Consider the following 18,572-nt stretch of genomic DNA (forward strand, 5'->3'; position numbering starts at 1 on the left):
TCTAAGTTGTGTGTTTCTTCACACTCCGCTATAAAATTTGGAGAATGAGAAGATCTGGGAAAATCACAGGTGAAAAAACATCACGTGTTAATTCAAGTTACAGTAGAATCCCGATTATCCGTGAATAGTCGGGATGATTTTTAAACATAGAAACTATGTTTTATCAATACAGAAATAGATACAGATACAGATAATCGGGGTACAGATACAGATACAGATAATCGGGGTTCTACTGTCATAGTCTTATTTATCGAATAAATATAATTTGAATATATTTTCACAATCTAAAATAATTTGGCATCCCTGAAACTGAAAGGATCAGTCTGTATTTGTGAAGCGAGTATTATGATGTGTTTTTGAGAAGGAAAAACGAGCTTTAAAGTGTAAATTATGAATGAAAATTAACTTTTCCAAATCAAATTAGTATTCTATGTGAATGCAAATCACTTTTTTTCTGCAAGTGGTGAGAAAATCCCATACAAAAATTGTATCTGAAACTGACGTTATATAATAATAATAAATTTTAGTAGGAATATCTGAAAATTCATAGAAAATAGGTTAAGTTAGTGTTAGGACTACGCGCTTCAACTAATTAAATAATACCAAGTAGATATTTTCATTCAAATTTTACCAATTGAAAATTGCAATCCCCAAACCAAACTCGAATGTCACCACTAGCCATCGCGGATATTTTCGTTGTCTCGGGTTGAGGGCGATATTGACCGTGTAAGGTGGCAAAATATTGATTGAGGTTAGATCGGATGTCGAAAGCCTAGCTGTCACGATATTGAAGACACTTATTGTCAATCAGTTTGATTGTGTAATACCAGGGACAGACATACAGCTGTACTTGCGTTGTACGTGTACAGCGTTGTACAGGTACCATCGTAGCATGACAGACATACTTTGGTTGTACATTGCACCGCATGTCAAATTGACAATCAGAAATTCGACCAATTTTCACCTCATGTTTCAATGAATAAGTTTTTTATTTAGCGTCTGAACTATCAAACACAACAAACAAGTTTCCAATCTGAGTTATTAACTCAAGAGAAAGTTAATGAAAATAATATTTACCAAGTGTTTTGATTCAGTTTGTTCATCCTACCCACCACTAACCGTTTGTGGCGCTGCGCACCGTACAACTGTAGTCATGTACAACGGTGAAACAGGTCGGTACAGATACAGCGATTGTACCGACCCTCATTCCGTTTTGCCTGCCAAGATCGGGTCGATGAAATGTCAACAATCGACCTCAAATGCTGCCACTTTGCAATCGAGTTATCGACCTTTCATATGCATTCATCGAACAACTTGACGCCACTTTTTCGCCAACATGTGCAAGGCGTCGACCTGCTTGCAGCGCTGCTTCCAGCACTGCTTGCTGCTTGTTTGTATTGGTTTGTTATTGAAAATGAAAAGGAAATACATTGATCGATTTTAATCATTTTATTGAAAAAAAATAATAAAAATCCATGTATAATAAAAATAAGGTATATAATGGAATCGGTGCATCCGGGTTGTCTGGATTGACGATTCAAATCCGACTGAGTGCATTGATGAATACCTCTTTGCCCTCGATGACACAGATATGTGGCTGAGGAGGCTTCTTCAATGTGCGTGAAGCACGGGATCTCCGATGGGGAAAATTGCTCGAAATACTATGGCCAGGTTCTGCTGCTGTTGCTGTTGATGCTGTTGCCCGGAATAGCACCCTGGACTTAAAGGATACTGCTGCGGGAAAGCTGATGCTGTTGGCTGGCGTGACAGAAGTGGAAATAAGCAATGTGGTGATGAGGGAAATCATCTTTCTCACTCGCCGATTGATTGAGTCGGATGTATTCATAGCTGAAACAAAATAAAATGATTAGTAAGTGAAAAGCAGAAATGAATTCCCTACTCACCAGTTGTATGATCCGGATAAAAATGCGAACATTAAAATATCATGCGATTACGTTCGCTTGCCTCGCCTATTTTCATTCTACTATACAACGGAATCAGTGCATTCGGGTTCCTCCGGGTGGTAATTCAGCTGAGCAAGTTGATAAATACCTCCTTGTCGTTGAGTTTTCGTGTCTGAAGAGGATTTTTGAATGTGCGCGAAGCACGGAACCTCTAATGGGGAAAGTTCTTCGCAATACCATACCATGGTCAAATTCTGCTGCTGCTGCTGTTAATGCTGTCCCCGGCATTGCCAACAGGGGTTGGAGGTTACTGCAGCAGGAAAACGGATGTTGTTGGCTGCTGTGATAGAAGTGGAAATCCGCACTGTGGTGATGGGAGAAATCATCTTTCTCACTTACCGATTGATGGAAGCAAACGAGTCGAATGTATTCATAGCTGATAAGACAAGATAAAATAATTAATAATTAAAAAGCCGAAATACATTTCATACTCACCAGTTGTATGATCCATTTGTTTTTGTTTGAGATGACAGTTTAGCGGAGTGGAAAAAAGAACCACCAGTGATGCCATTTGGTTTGTTTAATTATTCAGTATTTTCGACTAACGAACTATCCGCGTTGGCGATATTGGGGAATAGGCATGACAGTATGGATTTGCAGAAGGAATGAATACACTTTTAAAATGAAAATTATGAATGAACATGATTTTTCCTTAATCAAATTAGTACTCTATGTAAGTGAAAATCACCATTTCCTGCAAGTGGTGAAAAAACGTCATAAAAAATATGTTTTGAGATATTTTTATATTATAATGACAAGTTTTTTTGAGAATATCTGAACGTCTATAGAAAATAATTCAAATTAGGGTCATGACAACGTACTTTAAGTAGAAAAAATTATGCCAAGAAAAAAATTTCATACAAATTTTAGCAAATATAAACTGATTCGGGCCGACTAATATGATAGAGAATAGTTTGCCTCATACAAACTAATGACGTATCCAGTATGAGGCAAACTATTCTCTATCATATTAGTCGGCCCGAATCAGTTTATATTTGCTAAAATTTGTATGAAATTTTTTTCTTGGCATAATTTTTTCAACTTAAAGTACGTTGTCATGACCCTAATTTGAATTATTTTCTATAGACGTTCAGATATTCTCAAAAAAACTTGTCATTATAATATAAAATTATCTCAAAACATATTTTTTATGACGTTTTTTCACCACTTGCAGGCAATGGTGATTTTCACTTACATAGAGTACTAATTTGATTAAGGAAAAATCATGTTCATTCATAATTTTCATTTTAAAAGTGTATTGATTCCTTCTGCAAATCCATACTGTCATGCCTATTCCCCAATATCTTCAACGCGGATAGTTCGTTAGTCGAAAATACTGAATAATTAAACAAACCAAATGGCATCACTGGTGGTTCTTTTTTCCACTCCGCTAAACTGTCATCTCAAACAAAAACAAATGGATCATACAACTGGTGAGTATGAAATATATTTCGGCTTTTTAATTATTAATTATTTTATCTTGTCTTATCAGCTATGAATACATTCGACTCGTTTGCTTCCATCAATCGGTAAGTGAGAAAGATGATTTCTCCCATCACCACAGTGCGGATTTCCACTTCTATCACAGCAGCCAACATCCGTTTTCCTGCAGCAGTAACCTCCAACCCCTGTTGGCAATGCCGGGGGACAGCATCAACAGCAGCAGCAGCAGAATTTGACCATGGTATGGTATTGCGAAGAACTTTCCCCATTAGAGGTTCCGTGCTTCGCGCACATTCAAAAATCCTCTTCAGACACGAAAACTCAACGACAAGGAGGTATTTATCAACTTGCTCAGCTGAATTACCACCCGGAGGAACCCGAATGCACTGATTCCGTTGTATAGTAGAATGAAAATAGGCGAGGTAAGCGAACGTAATCGCATGATATTTTAATGTTCGCATTTTTATCCGGATCATACAACTGGTGAGTAGGGAATTCATTTCTGCTATTCACTTACTAATCATTTTATTTTGTTTCAGCTATGAATACATCCGACTCAATCAATCGGCGAGTGAGTAAGATGATTTCCCTCATCACCACATTGCTTATTTCCACTTCTGTCACGCCAGCCAATAGCATCAGCTTTCCCGCAGTAGTATCCTTTAAGTCCAGGGTGCTATTCCGGGCAACAGCATCAACAGTAACAGCAGCAGGACCTGGCCATCGATAGTATTTCGAGCAATTTTCCCCATCGGAGATCCCGTGCTTCACGCACATTGAAGAATCCTCCTCAGCCACATATCTGTGTCATCAAGGGCAAGGAGGTATTCATCAATGTACTCAGTCGGATTTGAATCGTCAATCCAGACAACCCGGATGCACCGATTCCATTATATACCTTATTTTTATTATACATGGATTTTTATTATTTTTTTTCAATAAAATGATTAAAATCGATCAATGTATTTCCTTTTCATTTTCAATAACAAACCAATACAAACAAGCAGCAAGCAGCGCTGCAAGCAGGTCGACGCCTTGCACATGTTGGCGAAAAAGTGGTATTAAGTTGTTCGATGAATGCATATGAAAGGTCGATAACTCGATTGCAAGGTGGCAGCATTTGAGGTCGATTGTTGACATTTCATCGACCCGATCTTGGCAGGCAAAACGGAATGTGGGTAAGTTCAAACTTAGCGTAGGAACACACTGGACGGCTCTCCCGCGCGGATTTTGCAATGACAGACCGCCGCGGAGCTTCGATAATGGAATGTGTATGATATAAAACACACAAGGCGGGGCGGGTGTGTACGGTTCCAAAATCACTGTTGTACGGTTCCCCATTCGCTGCGGTGGCTCGATGGAGATGATGCGCCGCAACGGTTTTTTGAGAGTATTAGTGTTTATGCGCTTTTGAAAGGTGAAAATAAAGCAAGCCAATAATAAATGTACTCTCAAGTGAGCCAATACGTGAAATCCACTCTGCGGTCATGTAGCTGCGGATAATCGTATTCCATCCAAATTGACGAGAAATGCAATATTTCAGACGTTTGTGATCAAGTTCTCTCTCCCTCTCGCTCAGGTAAACATCTCCTCTTCCGTTTCCCATCATTCTGTCTTTATATACCGCCCCTCTAACCCGCTTACTGTCCAAACAGTTGTACCTTGTACCATAGCATCGTCTTGCATCCGTCTATAAACATATAATAACGGCAGATAGTGAAACCGTCGAAAGCCGCTGAATGTGTTTTACATCGAGCTCCTGCTGCGACTTGTCATTGTGAAAATCGCGCGGTAGAGCCGTCTAGTGTGTTTCCACGCTTACGGGATACGTCCGAACGGCAATTCTGACATTACGTTTTACCTTCCACTTCACTTATCTTGGGTATAACATGGTATAAGCTGTCAAAAAATTATATGTTGTTTTGTTTACAACTTGAATATTTTCTCGTTTATGCGTAAAGGAAGTTTTTTTTCATTCTGTCATAATGTTCAAGTTAATTATCAATACGGCTATAACGAATAGCCGGAAAGACATAGCAAGAAACTACGGAAAACATAATAAGAAATTTCTCTATAAAGATGGTGTTAAATTGCACAACATTATGTACTATCCGAGGTTCGTGGAACGTTGTTATACTATAACGTTATATAATTTGTTCTTGTTTTTTTTTTGTAGTGAGAATGGTAACATTCCTGAACATCAGGAACCTACCAAACTGTTTATGGTACGTCGAGTAAAACAAGTGAAAGGTTGTCCGTATTGGGAGAAACGTCTGCTGAGGGATATAGGATTATTCGAGGTACTCTTGATATTGTTCTATATGAAATTTTTATATTCATTGTTTCGATAAGTCCAATGCAGTGTCTATCGTGAAAAACATTCCCGAGAACAATGCCAGATTATGGAAAATAAAACACCTGGTAGAAATCGTGCCTATTAGCTATCCTCACGGAGAACCATCGGAAGCTGACATAAACCATACGATTTTGAAAGACAATGGTGAATGTGTCGTTATCAAAGAACTGGAACAACGGAATGTATTGGATTGTCGTTTTGACGCTTCAGTAGAATCTGCCAATAATGAAAAGAAAATGGATGGAGAAACTCTAAGGAAAAACTTACGATTGAAATGGCTAAATCCTTGGTAGATATGTATTTAATATAACCTAAGTATTGCAACAATAAAAAAAACAATACATAAAAGAAAACATAATTACATTAGCAGGCAATGACAGCCCAGGTCGTTATTACTAGTTATGACCTATAAACAATTATAGATTTATTTATGGAATACATATATTAACGATTATTTTGCCCCATCTCCCATAGCCATACCTGTATTCAAAATACAAGATTCCCTTTTCGACACAATTGTTTTCCGTAACGTGGATCGTAATTACTTCATTATTAACACGTTATCGATCGCCGTTCCCTAAGTATGTACCGGATTGATATCGCGCGTATCTACTCCCAGTACCGGCATTTTTTTCGTTACATATTATGTTACGCTTACTCATTTTTTTCCAAAGGAAGGTAAATTTATTGAACTTATACTATGAATCGAAATACCGATTAGCAGGCTAGCGGTCGAAAAGTGATAATGCGCTGAAAATGTCTTCGGTCAATGTGCTTTCCACGGACACATTCGGCTAAGCAACTGCGAACACCACGCCAGAATGACATCGATTTAAAATTTCTCATTCTGTTCTACAGGATTTGTGTTGGAATCACATGTATTTGATGGTTGTTGTTTAGGGCCTTGTACATAGCTAATCGGAATTAAGCCACACGTTGTACTATCTTTAGAAGCTAATACCCAACCGGTGTTGATCAAATTATGCTCAGTTTGAACAACTCTAGGAGCGATTGATAATCGTTCACCTGCGTAGATTGTAAGCTCATTTGGGTTTGAAGAGTTGAAGTTATACAGTGCGACAGCTTCGATAGGATTTTGCCACGTTTTGGGATCTTGAGCTACAAATAAAAAAGCATGTTATTTTGAAAACAATAACAAATAAAAAAGCATGTTATTTTGAAAACAATAACAAATAAAAAAAATACCATATTTTGTGTCGTTTTCGTTGCCGAAAAGCTTCATCAGCAAATACGGCGCGGACATAATAAATCCGAGGAAAAGTAGAATTGGAGCCGATGATCCTTTCGGTTGATATCCAGCACGCGTTTCAATCTCTGCTGATCTAAAAGCGTCTTTGAAGCCTTCAATAGAAGGATCCGTTTTTCTTATTCTTAGCAAATACAGTGTCCTAAGCGTCGGGATAAAACGTTATTAGTTTTATAATGATTATTTAGAAGTATATACTTTCGATAACACCAGATAATCCAACGAAATAGAGCAAACGAAGTCCAAAGCTGGGCGAATACCCCACGTAAGTGCGCGAAATTTGATGCTACGCCTAGTACTGCTCTGAATGAACTAGTCAATGCAAAAAATGTTGAATCCAACATCGCAGCAATGTTGCTCACAGTCCCGACCAATGATTCTATATTTTGGAAAGCAGATCTCGAATTCTCCTCTGCCATCGTGATAAATCTACAAATTGAAATATGAAGAACAAAAACAGCTAAAATTTCGCTGATTTCCCTACCTTTGTTCTGGATAGGTCGAGGAACCGAACCCATAACCACCTCCGTAAACATTGTTATAATTGTTGTATCCATATCCTCCAAATGTTCCGTATCCACCTCCAGCTCCGGAATATGGAAACGAAGACAAATTGAACCGATTGTAGTTACCGTAAGAATTATTGATATTTGACTGGAAGGGTCTTGGTGGCACGAGAGGTGGCTGATTAGTAGGAACTACACCTACATGAGTATTCAGCGGAAAATGATTACCAAAAACTCTGGGTTCGCTGATATTTGGGTTTCTGAAGTTGGATGGTTGCATGTCGCACGATATATAGTACTAAAATTACAAAAAAAAAACTGTTTAAAAATAAAAAGCAATGCTCATAACTATGGAATATATTATTGCAATGTAAGTTCAAATTATTCCTAATTACTCGATAAAAACTGTTTAATCTCGATTTAGCGAGACAAATCTACTCTATAAATAACTGCTAAATGGTTTGTAAGTAGCCCTAAATATCACAATTTATTATTAATATATTAAACATGAAAAACAAATACAATCGGATGAAATGTTGAACTTCCACATAGAATTTCGAAATGACATAGGATATAGCAAGACAAGAAGGTGGGTCAACTTAGGGTGCTCATACACTGTTTGACCCAAGACGGGTCTATGGTACTAGGTGAGGCCGTTTCGTCACTAAGTTGGTTAGGGGAGCGGTATATGAAAACAGTACGGAAGAAAGCAGAAGGGGAATTATTTGCTTGAAGCGTGAAAGAAACAGACTGATCATGAGCGAGCTTGGGCACAGGCGTATTGTGCTATGTTTACCAACAAAACACAGTAGACTCCCAAGATGGCTGAAGAGTGATTTTAGCAAGTTGGCCCACCTTAGGATATACTTCTAGGCGCCTTGGTTTGACCGAAGCCAAATATTTGACTCTTTTTGACAGATAAAATTTGGTCAACGTGTACTGATCAAATATATTCTACACAAAACACGACAAGCAAATATTCAATTATTGGATGCCTAAAATATTTTTTCAGTCTGTTCTTCGAACCTGTCGGTACATGGTTAGGTTACCTTGGATATTTCAGTTGATTTTTTTTCCATGTTCGGTGTTTGATATTGTTTACTACTGTTTAAAATTGAAGAGTGGCAAACAAAATAGTGTTCGTACAAATATCAAATCAAACCTTATCTGTCAAAAAATATCAAATATTTGAACTCCAGGCAAACAATGTACGGCCACCTTTACAGAAACGAAGATGCTGAAACGATAGGTGTTTCGTTCTTGACACTTTCTTGATAAGACGTGAAACGAGTAGCGATACGTAGCTTTCAGATTTATTTACTTTTTGTTGGTCGTGTGGATATGGTTTCATATCAATTTGCTGAGGAAAATAACTGAAGGAAAAAATAAGCAAATATATTTTCGTGAAAAATAGTGTACTATAGCTGCACGCTATTTCGCTTCAAATTTATTCATGTAACATAGAAGTCAAAAACATTCCTCGTCGATTATTTGTAAGAGACGAACACACATTGTCCGTCCTCCGCTACAATATCGAAGCTGGAAAGTTTTTTTTCCCCTCCGCCAAAGTGATTTTTGGTTGTTGTTTTTTTTTTCTTTCGCCCATTGGTGACAAGTTAAGTGCCAACGCATCCGGAACAGCGAGGAAGCAGCACCTCTCCAGCGACGCTGGACCGGTGTTCTGTGAATTGGTTCCATTGAGCGTCACATTTGTATCTTCACCAAACATCAAACAGAGAAGTACAATAGAATAGTTTTTGCCGTCTCGCTATTGTGCTTATACCGTAGCGTGCAGCGTTGTATAGCTCCCTGAATAGGGTTGTTCAAGTTGTTCGAACTCATCAGACTAAATTTTTTTATTGAGTTTTTATTTATTAATTTTTTTTTACGAAATTATTGTTTTTTTTTCAAGAAGATTTTTGATTTGAGCTAGTTTTTAGTTTAAGTTAGTTTTTAGTCTAAGTTAGTTTTAAGTTGAGTTTTTGCGCGAGTGTGTGCGTGTGAGTTGTGTGTGTGCGTGCGAGTTTTTTTTTTCGTTTTCATAGGCGGTTGCGCACCGTCTGCGCAACCGTTATGACATCTGCTGATGCCAATGTTGCGCGGACGCGTTATTATCAACAGTCCGCGAAGGCACCATGGGTTGTTTTCTTTCGGCCCAAGGAAAAAGCTTTGAGAACTCTTGATATTTCAAGAGATTTGCTGCGTAATTATAAGGGCGTCTCGATACATAAAGAGAGACCGGACAAACTGCGTGTAGAAGCACCGACTTTTGATGTGGCCAACAAGATTGTTGACCACGAAGTTTTTAACAGGGAGTATCACATCTACATCCCTTCTCGAGAAGTGGAGATAGAAGGCGTAGTAACCGACGCGAGTCTGAGTGTCGATGAACTAAAACAAGCGTCGGGTTCCTTCAAAAACTCGATGATTGGAGATCTTGTAAAGATCCTGGATGTTAGAAATCTGCATTCAGCATCTTTGGAAGAAAATAAAAAAGTTTATAAGCCCTCGCACTCTTTTCGAGTTACTTTCGCAGGTTCTGTTCTCCCAAATTATGTGAAAGTAGAAAATGTTTTTTTCCCAGTGCGCCTGTTTGTACCGCGGGTTTATAATTGTACCAAATGTAAAAAGTTGGGACACTCGGTTAGCCACTGCGGCAACAAATTTCGTTGCGGCAAATGTGGCGATAAACATAGTGAGGATTCTTGCACTCAAACAGTGGAAAAATGTATTCACTGTGGCGAGAATCCTCACCCTCTACAAGAGTGCCCAAGGTACAAACAGCACTCCGATAAAGTGAAGCGTTCTATCGCTGGACGCTCCAAGCGGACTTATGCCGAAATGCTAAAGACCGCATCAGCCGCTCAAAATGAAAACCAATTTTCGGTTTTGTCATCTCAAGAATCGGATTCTGATTCTGATGAGGGTCATACTTCGGCTGCACCAGAATCTTCAATAAAGGATGAATCATCAAAAAGAAAGCTCTCTTCACCAATGGTGCACCGTAAGAAAGCTAAAATGACCCTCGGAAGATTGTCTAATTCCAAGGGAAATAGTAGCAAAAAAACGAATCCGAAGGCTCCTTCTCAGCCAGTTCCTGGTTGCAGCAAGGTTTTTACGTCATTACCCAGAGAAGAGAGAAATAAAAACGCTGCTCCTCGATCTTCTCGTAGAAAATTCGCGTCTAATCGAGGATTGATAGCTTTTTCGGACATTGTGGACTTCATACTAAACACGTTCAAAATTCAAGACCCCCTCAGAAGCCTTATTTCTGCCTTGCTTCCATCTTTAAAGTCTTACCTTAAGCAATTGACTGCTTCATGGCCCCTCCTTGCATCAATCATATCTTTCGATGGATAATTCATCTAACGTAGTAGAAGATATGATCAATGTGCTACAATGGAACTGCCGTAGTCTAGTGCCTAAACTAGACTCGTTCAAATTTTTACTTCAAAATTATGATTGTGATATATTCGCTCTTTCCGAAACATGGCTTTCTTCTGACACAGAACTCAACTTCCACGATTTTAATATTATTCGCCTGGATAGAGATGATTCCTATGGAGGAGTACTTTTAGGGATCAAAAAGTGCTACTCTTTCTAAAAAATTCCTCTCCCAGCTCTATCAGACGTCGAAATCGTCGCTTGTCAAATAACTGCAAAGAATAAAGAACTCTGCATAGCTTCAGTATACGTTCCCCCGAATACTTCCATTAGCCGTAGTCAACTTTGGAATCTAATTTCGATTCTCTCAACCCCAGTTCTAATTTTGGGTGATGACTTTATGATGACGCTAGGGCGGCTATTTTTTACGATTTATGTGACGATTTCAACTTGACTATCTTGAACACTGGTGAAGTGACACGAATTGCAAAACCTCCGGCTCGAGAAAGCCGACTCGATCTATCTTTGTGCTCAAACTCGCTATCATTAGATTGTCAGTGGAAGGTCATAAATGATCCCCATGGTAGCGATCACTTGTCAATCAACATATCAATCAAGTGTAGCCCGCAATCCACTGAACCATCTCGAGTTCCATTTGATCTAACAAGGAACATCGACTGGCAAAAATTTGCAACGGCGGTAACAATCGGTGTCGAATCAATAGATATACTTCCACCATTGGAAGAATATCGATTCTTCGTCGATTTATTGTATAAAAGCTCACTGGAAGCACAAAAAAGAAAAGTTCCAAGTGCTTCATTTAAAAGAAAACCAGCCACTCCTGGCTGGGACGATGAATGCACAAAATTGTATTTGAAAAAATCTGATGCTTTCAAAGCTTTTCGCAGACATGGAACATCCACACACTTCGAGGAATATTCAAAGCTTGAAATACAGCTGAAACAATTAGTTAAAGCAAAAAAACGCGGTTACTGGCGCAATTTCATCGAAGGTCTTTCTCGTGAAACCTCAATACGCACCTTGTGGAGGGTAGCTCGCAACATGCGTAACCGCTCATCTACCAACGAGAGTGAAGAATACTCCAACCGATGGATATTCGATTTCGCTAAAAAGGTCTGTCCAGACTCAGTTCCAGCCCAACATATTCTTCGAGAAACGTCTCCAAGCGGTGGACCTCTGGACAGACCATTCTCAATGCTGGAATTTTCTATGGCTCTTCTTTCATCGAACAAGAGCGACAGACCCGGAAGCGATATGATTAAATTCGTTCTTCTAAAAAATCTTCCCCATATCGCGAAAAGACGCTTGCTAGACTTATTCAATACTCTACTAGAAAACAATATTGTGCCACCCGAATGGAGACAGGTCAAAGTGATAGCAATTCAAAAGCCTGGCAAACCAGCGTCTGACCATAACTCATACCGTCCGATTGCTATGCTCTCGTGCATTAGAAAATTGCTGGAGAAAATGATCCTTCGAAGACTCGATCAATGGATCGAGACAAATTATTTGCTATCAAGTACACAATTTGGGTTTCGCAAGAGCAAAGGAACAAACGATTGTCTAGCGTTGCTTTCTACAGATATTCAACTGGCCTTTGCGCACAAGGAGCAACTGGCTTCAGTATTTTTGGATATTAAGGGAGCTTTTGATTCAGTTTCCATAGAAATTCTGTCAGACAATCTGAACAGATGTGGACTTCCTGGAATTTTGAATAACTTCTTGTACAATTTGTTGTCAGAAAAGCAAATGAACTTCACCCTTGGACAGCTGACAACTTCCAGAAATAGTTATATGGGTCTACCCCAAGGCTCATGTCTCAGCCCCCTTCTTTATAATTTTTATGTGAAAGATATTGACAGTTGTTTGGCAGAACTATGCACGCTAAGACAACTTGCAGATGATGGTGTGGTTTCCGTCAGAGGTCCCCATGCCGAAAACTTGCAAAGACCATTGCAAAATTCCCTAGATAACTTGTCTTCTTGGACAAGGAACTTAGGGATAGAATTCTCGCCGCAGAAAACAGAACTGGTAGTGTTTACTCGAAAGCGGTCCCCAGCCCAATTGCAACTTAAGCTTTTGGGGAGAAACATTACCCAATCATTGACCTTCAAGTACCTTGGTGTCTGGTTTGATTCAAAATGCACTTGGAATACCCACATTACGTATTTGAAGCAAAAATGTCAAAAGAGGGTCAACTTTCTCCGCTCGATTTGCGGCACGTGATGGGGAGCTCATCCGGGAGATCTCATAACGCTTTATAAAACAACTATTCTATCTATTCTGGAGTATGGCTCTTTCTGCTTTCTCTCAGCAGCTAAAAGTCACCTTCTAAAATTGGAACGAATTCAATATCATTGTCTGCGTATAGCTCTCGGCTGTATGCACTCAACGCATAACATGAGTCTCGAGGTTCTGGCAGGAGTAACTCCTCTACAGAACCGATTCTGGGAACTTTCTCTCAGAATACTGGTGAAATGCGGTATCACGAACACACTTGTGATTGAAAACTTTGATAAAATGCTTCATCTAAATATACAATCTCGGTTTATGAGAATTTATCATCACTATATTTCATCAGATATTTGTCTTCCATCGTTTACTCCAGACCGTGCTCACTTCACCATCAGCAGTTCCTCAATTGAATACGATCTGTCGATGAAACAAGCAATACTTGGGATTTCAGATCAGCTTCGACCAACTTTCATTCCCCGTATTTTTAACCGAAAGTACCAAAAAGTCAATTGCATGAAAAGATACTTCACTGATGGGTCTCGCCTCAATGGATCCACTGGCTTCGGTGTTTTCAATGAAAATTCAAGCGCCTTCCGTAAACTGCAGGAACCTTGTTCCGTTTATGTTGCTGAGCTGGCAGCAATCGACTTCGCATTGGGGATGATCTCCAACAAGCCTGCAGACCATTACTTCATTTTCTCGGATAGTCTCAGTTCGCTTGAGGCTCTCCAGTCGATGAAAACTAGTAGGCACCCATCTTATTTCCTCACAAAAGTGAGACAGCAGATGAGTGCACTGATCGAAAGATCTTATAAGTTAACCTTTGTTTGGGTCCCCTCTCATTGCTCAATTCCTGGCAATGAGAAGGCGGACACTCTCGCAAAGGTGGGTGCCCAGGAAGGCGAATTGTTTGATAGACAGATTTCATACGATGAATTTTTCCAATTACTGCGTCAGAGTTCCCTCTTGAGTTGGCAAACCGATTGGGACACTGGAAGTCTTGGGCGGTGGTTCCAAAGGTTTCTTCGAGAGCGTGGTTCAAAGGTTTGGACTTAAGTCGTGACTTCATTCGTGTAATGAGTAGACTTATGTCCAATCACTACTCGCTAGATGTGCATCTCCACAGAATAAATCTTGTTCAAAGCAACGTCTGTCGGTGTGGAAACGGTTACGATGACATCGATCACGCAGTTTGGCAATGTACGGATAATTACGCAGCCAGAGAGTACCTTTTGAATGCCCTTGAGGTCCAAGGAAGAAAACCCTATGTTCCTGTTAGAGACGTGTTGGGAACTCGCGACATCTGCTATATGCAGTTGATCTATATGTTTGTGAAACGGTCTAGTATAAGTATTTAATGCTTTTGTGTTTTTCTTTTTCGTTATTAGTTTATTTGTCTTGTCCCCCCATCTCACCGTCGCCCACCCTCGACAGCTAGTCGAACACCAGATGCTATCCCTGGTCATTATGCACTATGCTACAGTGCGTGCGGCAACCCTCGGTTGAGACAACGATACCTCATATCCATATCCCCAACCTGACCCGTCCCACAAAAATGTTGCCCTTTTAACCTCGAGTAAACCGCGAGTATTCGGTCGAATCCTACTAAACATAGAAATTAGTTGAAACTTTGTATAAACAAACCTTGAATTAGCGGCTCCGCAAAGCTTATGCGATTGAGCCTTACAAATAAATGAACTGGATAGAAGTCAAAAACTCAAAATTCAAGGTTCAGGATTTCCTTTGATAAAAACATTCAACGCAACTGGTTATTTTCCTGTAATATATGGCAAATTAGCAACACAAAAGACAACTAATTTGAAAAGTAAGTGTTATTCAATAACAAGAAACCTTTCCAATTTTTTAACAGGTCTTTATTCTTCGCAGTACGACGTTAAAAAATTCCTGTGAAAACAGTTTATCATAAATAAATGAATCTACAATATACAAACTTGACTCACGTTTAGTGTTTCTTAATTTTAACTTTAAACATTCAATTTTTTCTGTCTCAATATAGTCTATTCAATTCACCTATTATTTTTCCGATTTAATTTAACTATCTGCCATCTTACTTTCGCTGCTCTATTATCCTTTATTTACTTTCTATCAATTGTATTCTGTATTACACTTTCCACTGGGATAACGAGGGGCAATTGGAATCATCTGCTAACCATTAGAAATGTAACCAAAGATGGAGGTTCGCCGCTAAAGATGCGACAGTAAGCACGAACCTGTTGCAATCATTGTCAACCTCCTTTTGCTCTAGCATTCATGCAAAACCAATTACTTGTAGCAGCTCTTTCCGGATATTCTGGATCTGGTAATCTTCACAGCATTCACAGTGAGGCCGTTTCGTCACTAAGTTGGTTAGGGGAACGAACTAGGGGAACTATTTCCTTGAAGCGTGAAAAAGACAGACTGATCAAGAGCGAACTTCGGCACAAGCGTATTGTGTTTTGTTTACAAACAAAACACAGTAGACTTGCAAGATGGCTGAAGCAAGACGGGTCTATGGTACTAGGTGAGGCCGTTTCGTCATTAGGTGGGTTGAGGGAGCGGTATATGAAAACAGGAAGAAAGCAGAAGGGGAATTATTTGTTTGTAGCGTGAAAGAGACAGACTGATCACGAATGAGCTTCGGCAATAGCGTATTGTGTTTTGTTTACAAACAAAACACAGTAGACTTCCAAGATGGCTGAAGAGTGGTTTTAGCAAGTTGGCCCACCTTAGGATATACTTCTAGGCGCCTTGGGCTGAAGAGTGGTTTGAGCCAAGGCGCCTCTATATATACCAGGTGAAACAATCATATGAAATGCACTTTCAGCCATATTGGAATTGCTGTCGGTATTGTTTACAAACAGTTGCCGGCAGCTCTCTACAAACTGCCACGACGCTTATTCGAACGATGCTTACTATGTTCTGCTTTCGCGAATTTATGTGAAAAAGAAGGGATGATTTTGTAGAATTTCATTCTCATCCAGTTCATCCACTACTCTCGCATGTGAAAATGCAATAATGGCGTATCCTAGCAATAACAAAACAAACAACCCCCGCTCCACAAACCGTAATCCCCTTCTTCTTGAAGTGATGATGTTGCTTCACCTGTTATACATTTATACAAGCGCCTTGGTTTGAGCAAGTTGGCCCACCTTAGGCTATACTTCTACGCGCCTTGGGCCGAAAAGCAATTTCGATATTGGCGATCTAACGTACAAATCTACACCTAGGCGGCGCTGCGGTACAAGTGATGATGGTTTTAAATTTTGCCATGTGAGCTTAAGGAAGGTTTGTAGTTCTTTCCATAAATTACAGTGTTATAATCATAAAAGATTATTTGATTGCGATGAGCTTTTAAGAAATCAAATTCTGCGCAATTTTATGTATAACATTTTATTTATTTACCTCTTTCATTAGTGAAAACTATAAAAATGTTGCAAATAGTTGAATTAAAGAAGGAAATTCGAGAGCACAATCAAACACAAGTAGAAAAATGTACGATTCCTGCATGTGAGAACTACCTTGGAAAGCCCGGAAGTAAAATATACGTGATTTGTTTTTGAGTTTTAGGTTACATTAGCATCATTCTCTTAGTTCAAAAACAAAATCCAGATGTCTCACCGATCGTTTACGTTTTGCGTTATACTTATGACAGACATACAGCTGTACTTGCGTTGTACTTCGAAAATTGTATGTCTGTCACCATGTACAGCGCTAGAACCATGCAAGCAACTCGGTACAATCGCTGTACCTGTACCGACCTGTTTTACCGCTGTACATGGCTACAGTTGTACTGTGCGCAGCGCCGTAGACGGTTAGTGGTGGGTAGCATGAACAAGCAGGATCAAATCACTTGATAAACGTTCTTTTCATTGACTTTCTTTTAAGTTAATAACTCAGATTGGAAACTTTTTTGTTGTGTTTGATAGCTTAGACACTAAATAAAAACCTTTTTCATTGAAATATGTGGTGGAAATTGGAAAAATATCTGATTGTCAGTTTGACATACGGTACAATGTACAACCAAAGTATGTCTGTCATGGTACGATGGTACCTGTACAACGCTGTACACGTACAACGCAAGTACAGCTGTATGTCTGTCCCTGGTATTAGATCGCCAATTGACGAATTTACGCAAAGCTGAATCAGCTCATGCGACACCTACATTAGAGCTCAGAACTACAAAAGTGAGGGTGTTTGTTTATTTTACGCAATGAAAAGCGCGATTCGGTCGTAATTATTAATTTTATTTTTATTTAGATTCATTTCAGCCACTAAATGTCGTTAGTATATGGTTAGAAAATTATTGTTTTGTATATTGCCGATGGTTTCAACAAGCGATTTTACCAAAGTCATAGATAATCTTCGGAAATTTTAGGTTTGATGATGCATACCGGTTATTGATACTATGGATAATTGTGATGAAATCGATATCATATCAAATTGGCTGATATCATTGATTATGTAGGGGCCGATACGAGAAGGATTTGCAGTATTTTTAGCGCAAAACACCCTATTCGTCGTTTACTTAGTTGAAAAAAATTAAAGTTACAATACTTATAACAAGCCATTCCTCGTAATATACGTAGCACATTGTAAAATGATGATTTTCTAACCTTTTCAGCACTCGAAAGTTTTAACCGCTGTTGAATTAAATTTCAGATAGCCGCGCGAGATAGTTAGTGGATGATAATCCAGACGACCGGAATTCGAACCCACATCGGACCAGTTTTCACCAAACATCAATTTGTGCCATTTTAAAGATTTATATTCCACTCCCAACACAAGTTAATTAAACAATTATTATTTCTAAAAAAACATAAATACTCATATTATATATAAAAATGGCGATTCGTGAGGCTATAATAAACATTTCACGAAAATATTTTGCGCCATTTGTTTTTTTCTATGTCTGTAATAAATCGTATATGAGTATGGCAAAAGTCGTATTTGGTGCTTTGACAATTCATGAATATATTCATAATAGATCGCAATTCAATATTAACATAATCGCTATTATAGCCGGTCAAAGTTGCATATAAATCCTAGCAAATTCGGTAAGCATTTGCCATGTATGTATATGGCCTCCACTTTTGCATGCATATGCCAGTTAGGCGCATTATATGCCAACCAAATTTTAGGGCATATGATGTTATATATACGCTTGTTATGCGATTTAGTGTTTGTTGGGCAGTTTCGCCGGCACGGTTGATTGCCGTTATGAACCAGCACAAAAAACAAAGCTGCAAATTATGCGCCAGTGGTGGTACCACGATCAAAGCATTCCCTGAATAAATCATATCACATTAGCCGAGCCAGCTGGCGGAAGCATATGCATAAAGGTTCCTAGGTTACTATTTTCAACGACAACTGTTTATTATACTTATACTGCTTCAAAT

The 18,572-nt window shown here is 39.0% G+C and overlaps 2 protein-coding genes and 2 long non-coding RNA genes across 7 annotated transcripts; 2 read left to right on the forward strand and 2 right to left on the reverse strand.

The window, feature by feature from the left end:
* Window positions 1–1,303: 1,303 nt before the first annotated feature.
* LOC129770818 (uncharacterized) lies at window positions 1,304–2,607 on the reverse strand. The gene is made up of 3 exons (XR_008742206.1): window positions 2,400–2,607; window positions 1,905–2,340; window positions 1,304–1,848 (listed from the first exon to the last, which is right to left on the reverse strand). It is a non-coding gene; the product is annotated as an uncharacterized LOC129770818 (long non-coding RNA).
* Window positions 2,608–3,320: 713 nt separating this feature from the next.
* LOC129770817 (uncharacterized) lies at window positions 3,321–4,364 on the forward strand. The gene is made up of 3 exons (XR_008742205.1): window positions 3,321–3,397; window positions 3,457–3,890; window positions 3,947–4,364. It is a non-coding gene; the product is annotated as an uncharacterized LOC129770817 (long non-coding RNA).
* A 922-nt stretch (window positions 4,365–5,286) lies between these two features.
* Window positions 5,287–6,126, forward strand: LOC129770811 (39S ribosomal protein L30, mitochondrial). The gene is made up of 3 exons (XM_055773915.1): window positions 5,287–5,523; window positions 5,584–5,707; window positions 5,760–6,126. The coding sequence occupies exons 1-3, from the start codon at window positions 5,393–5,395 to the stop codon at window positions 6,054–6,056; spliced, it is 552 nt and encodes a 183-aa protein (XP_055629890.1). The 5' UTR covers window positions 5,287–5,392; the 3' UTR covers window positions 6,057–6,126.
* Window positions 6,043–8,117, reverse strand: LOC129770809 (peroxisomal membrane protein PEX13). Of its 4 annotated transcripts, none has more exons than XM_055773912.1 (5): window positions 8,059–8,117; window positions 7,515–7,834; window positions 7,229–7,459; window positions 6,970–7,172; window positions 6,043–6,882 (listed from the first exon to the last, which is right to left on the reverse strand). In XM_055773912.1, the coding sequence occupies exons 2-5, from the start codon at window positions 7,814–7,816 to the stop codon at window positions 6,596–6,598; spliced, it is 1,023 nt and encodes a 340-aa protein (XP_055629887.1). In that variant the 5' UTR covers window positions 7,817–7,834; window positions 8,059–8,117; the 3' UTR covers window positions 6,043–6,595. The 4 variants fall into 4 exon arrangements, with proteins under 4 accessions (XP_055629887.1, XP_055629888.1, XP_055629884.1 ...); XM_055773913.1 differs by having other exon boundaries at window positions 7,241–7,459; window positions 7,932–8,101; XM_055773909.1 differs by having other exon boundaries at window positions 7,932–8,101.
* Between the last annotated feature and the right edge of the window lie 10,455 nt (window positions 8,118–18,572).

This window comes from Toxorhynchites rutilus, chromosome 2 (assembly GCF_029784135.1).
Source record: "Toxorhynchites rutilus septentrionalis strain SRP chromosome 2, ASM2978413v1, whole genome shotgun sequence".
NCBI classification, from domain to species: domain Eukaryota; kingdom Metazoa; phylum Arthropoda; class Insecta; order Diptera; family Culicidae; genus Toxorhynchites; species Toxorhynchites rutilus.

Coding starts and splice junctions, on each gene's coding strand:
- LOC129770811 (XM_055773915.1), top strand. CDS start 5,393: ATGTTCAAGTTAATTATCAATACGGCTATAACGAATAGCCGGAAAGAC. Junction 5,524..5,583: donor AACATTATGTACTATCCGAG/GTTCGTGGAACG, acceptor TTTTTTTTGTAG/TGAGAATGGTAACATTCCTG. Junction 5,708..5,759: donor GGGATATAGGATTATTCGAG/GTACTCTTGATA, acceptor TGTTTCGATAAG/TCCAATGCAGTGTCTATCGT.
- LOC129770809 (XM_055773912.1), bottom strand. CDS start 7,816: ATGCAACCATCCAACTTCAGAAACCCAAATATCAGCGAACCCAGAGTT. Junction 7,460..7,514: donor TCGACCTATCCAGAACAAAG/GTAGGGAAATCA, acceptor TTCAATTTGTAG/ATTTATCACGATGGCAGAGG. Junction 6,883..6,969: donor CGAAAACGACACAAAATATG/GTATTTTTTTTA, acceptor TTTTATTTGTAG/CTCAAGATCCCAAAACGTGG.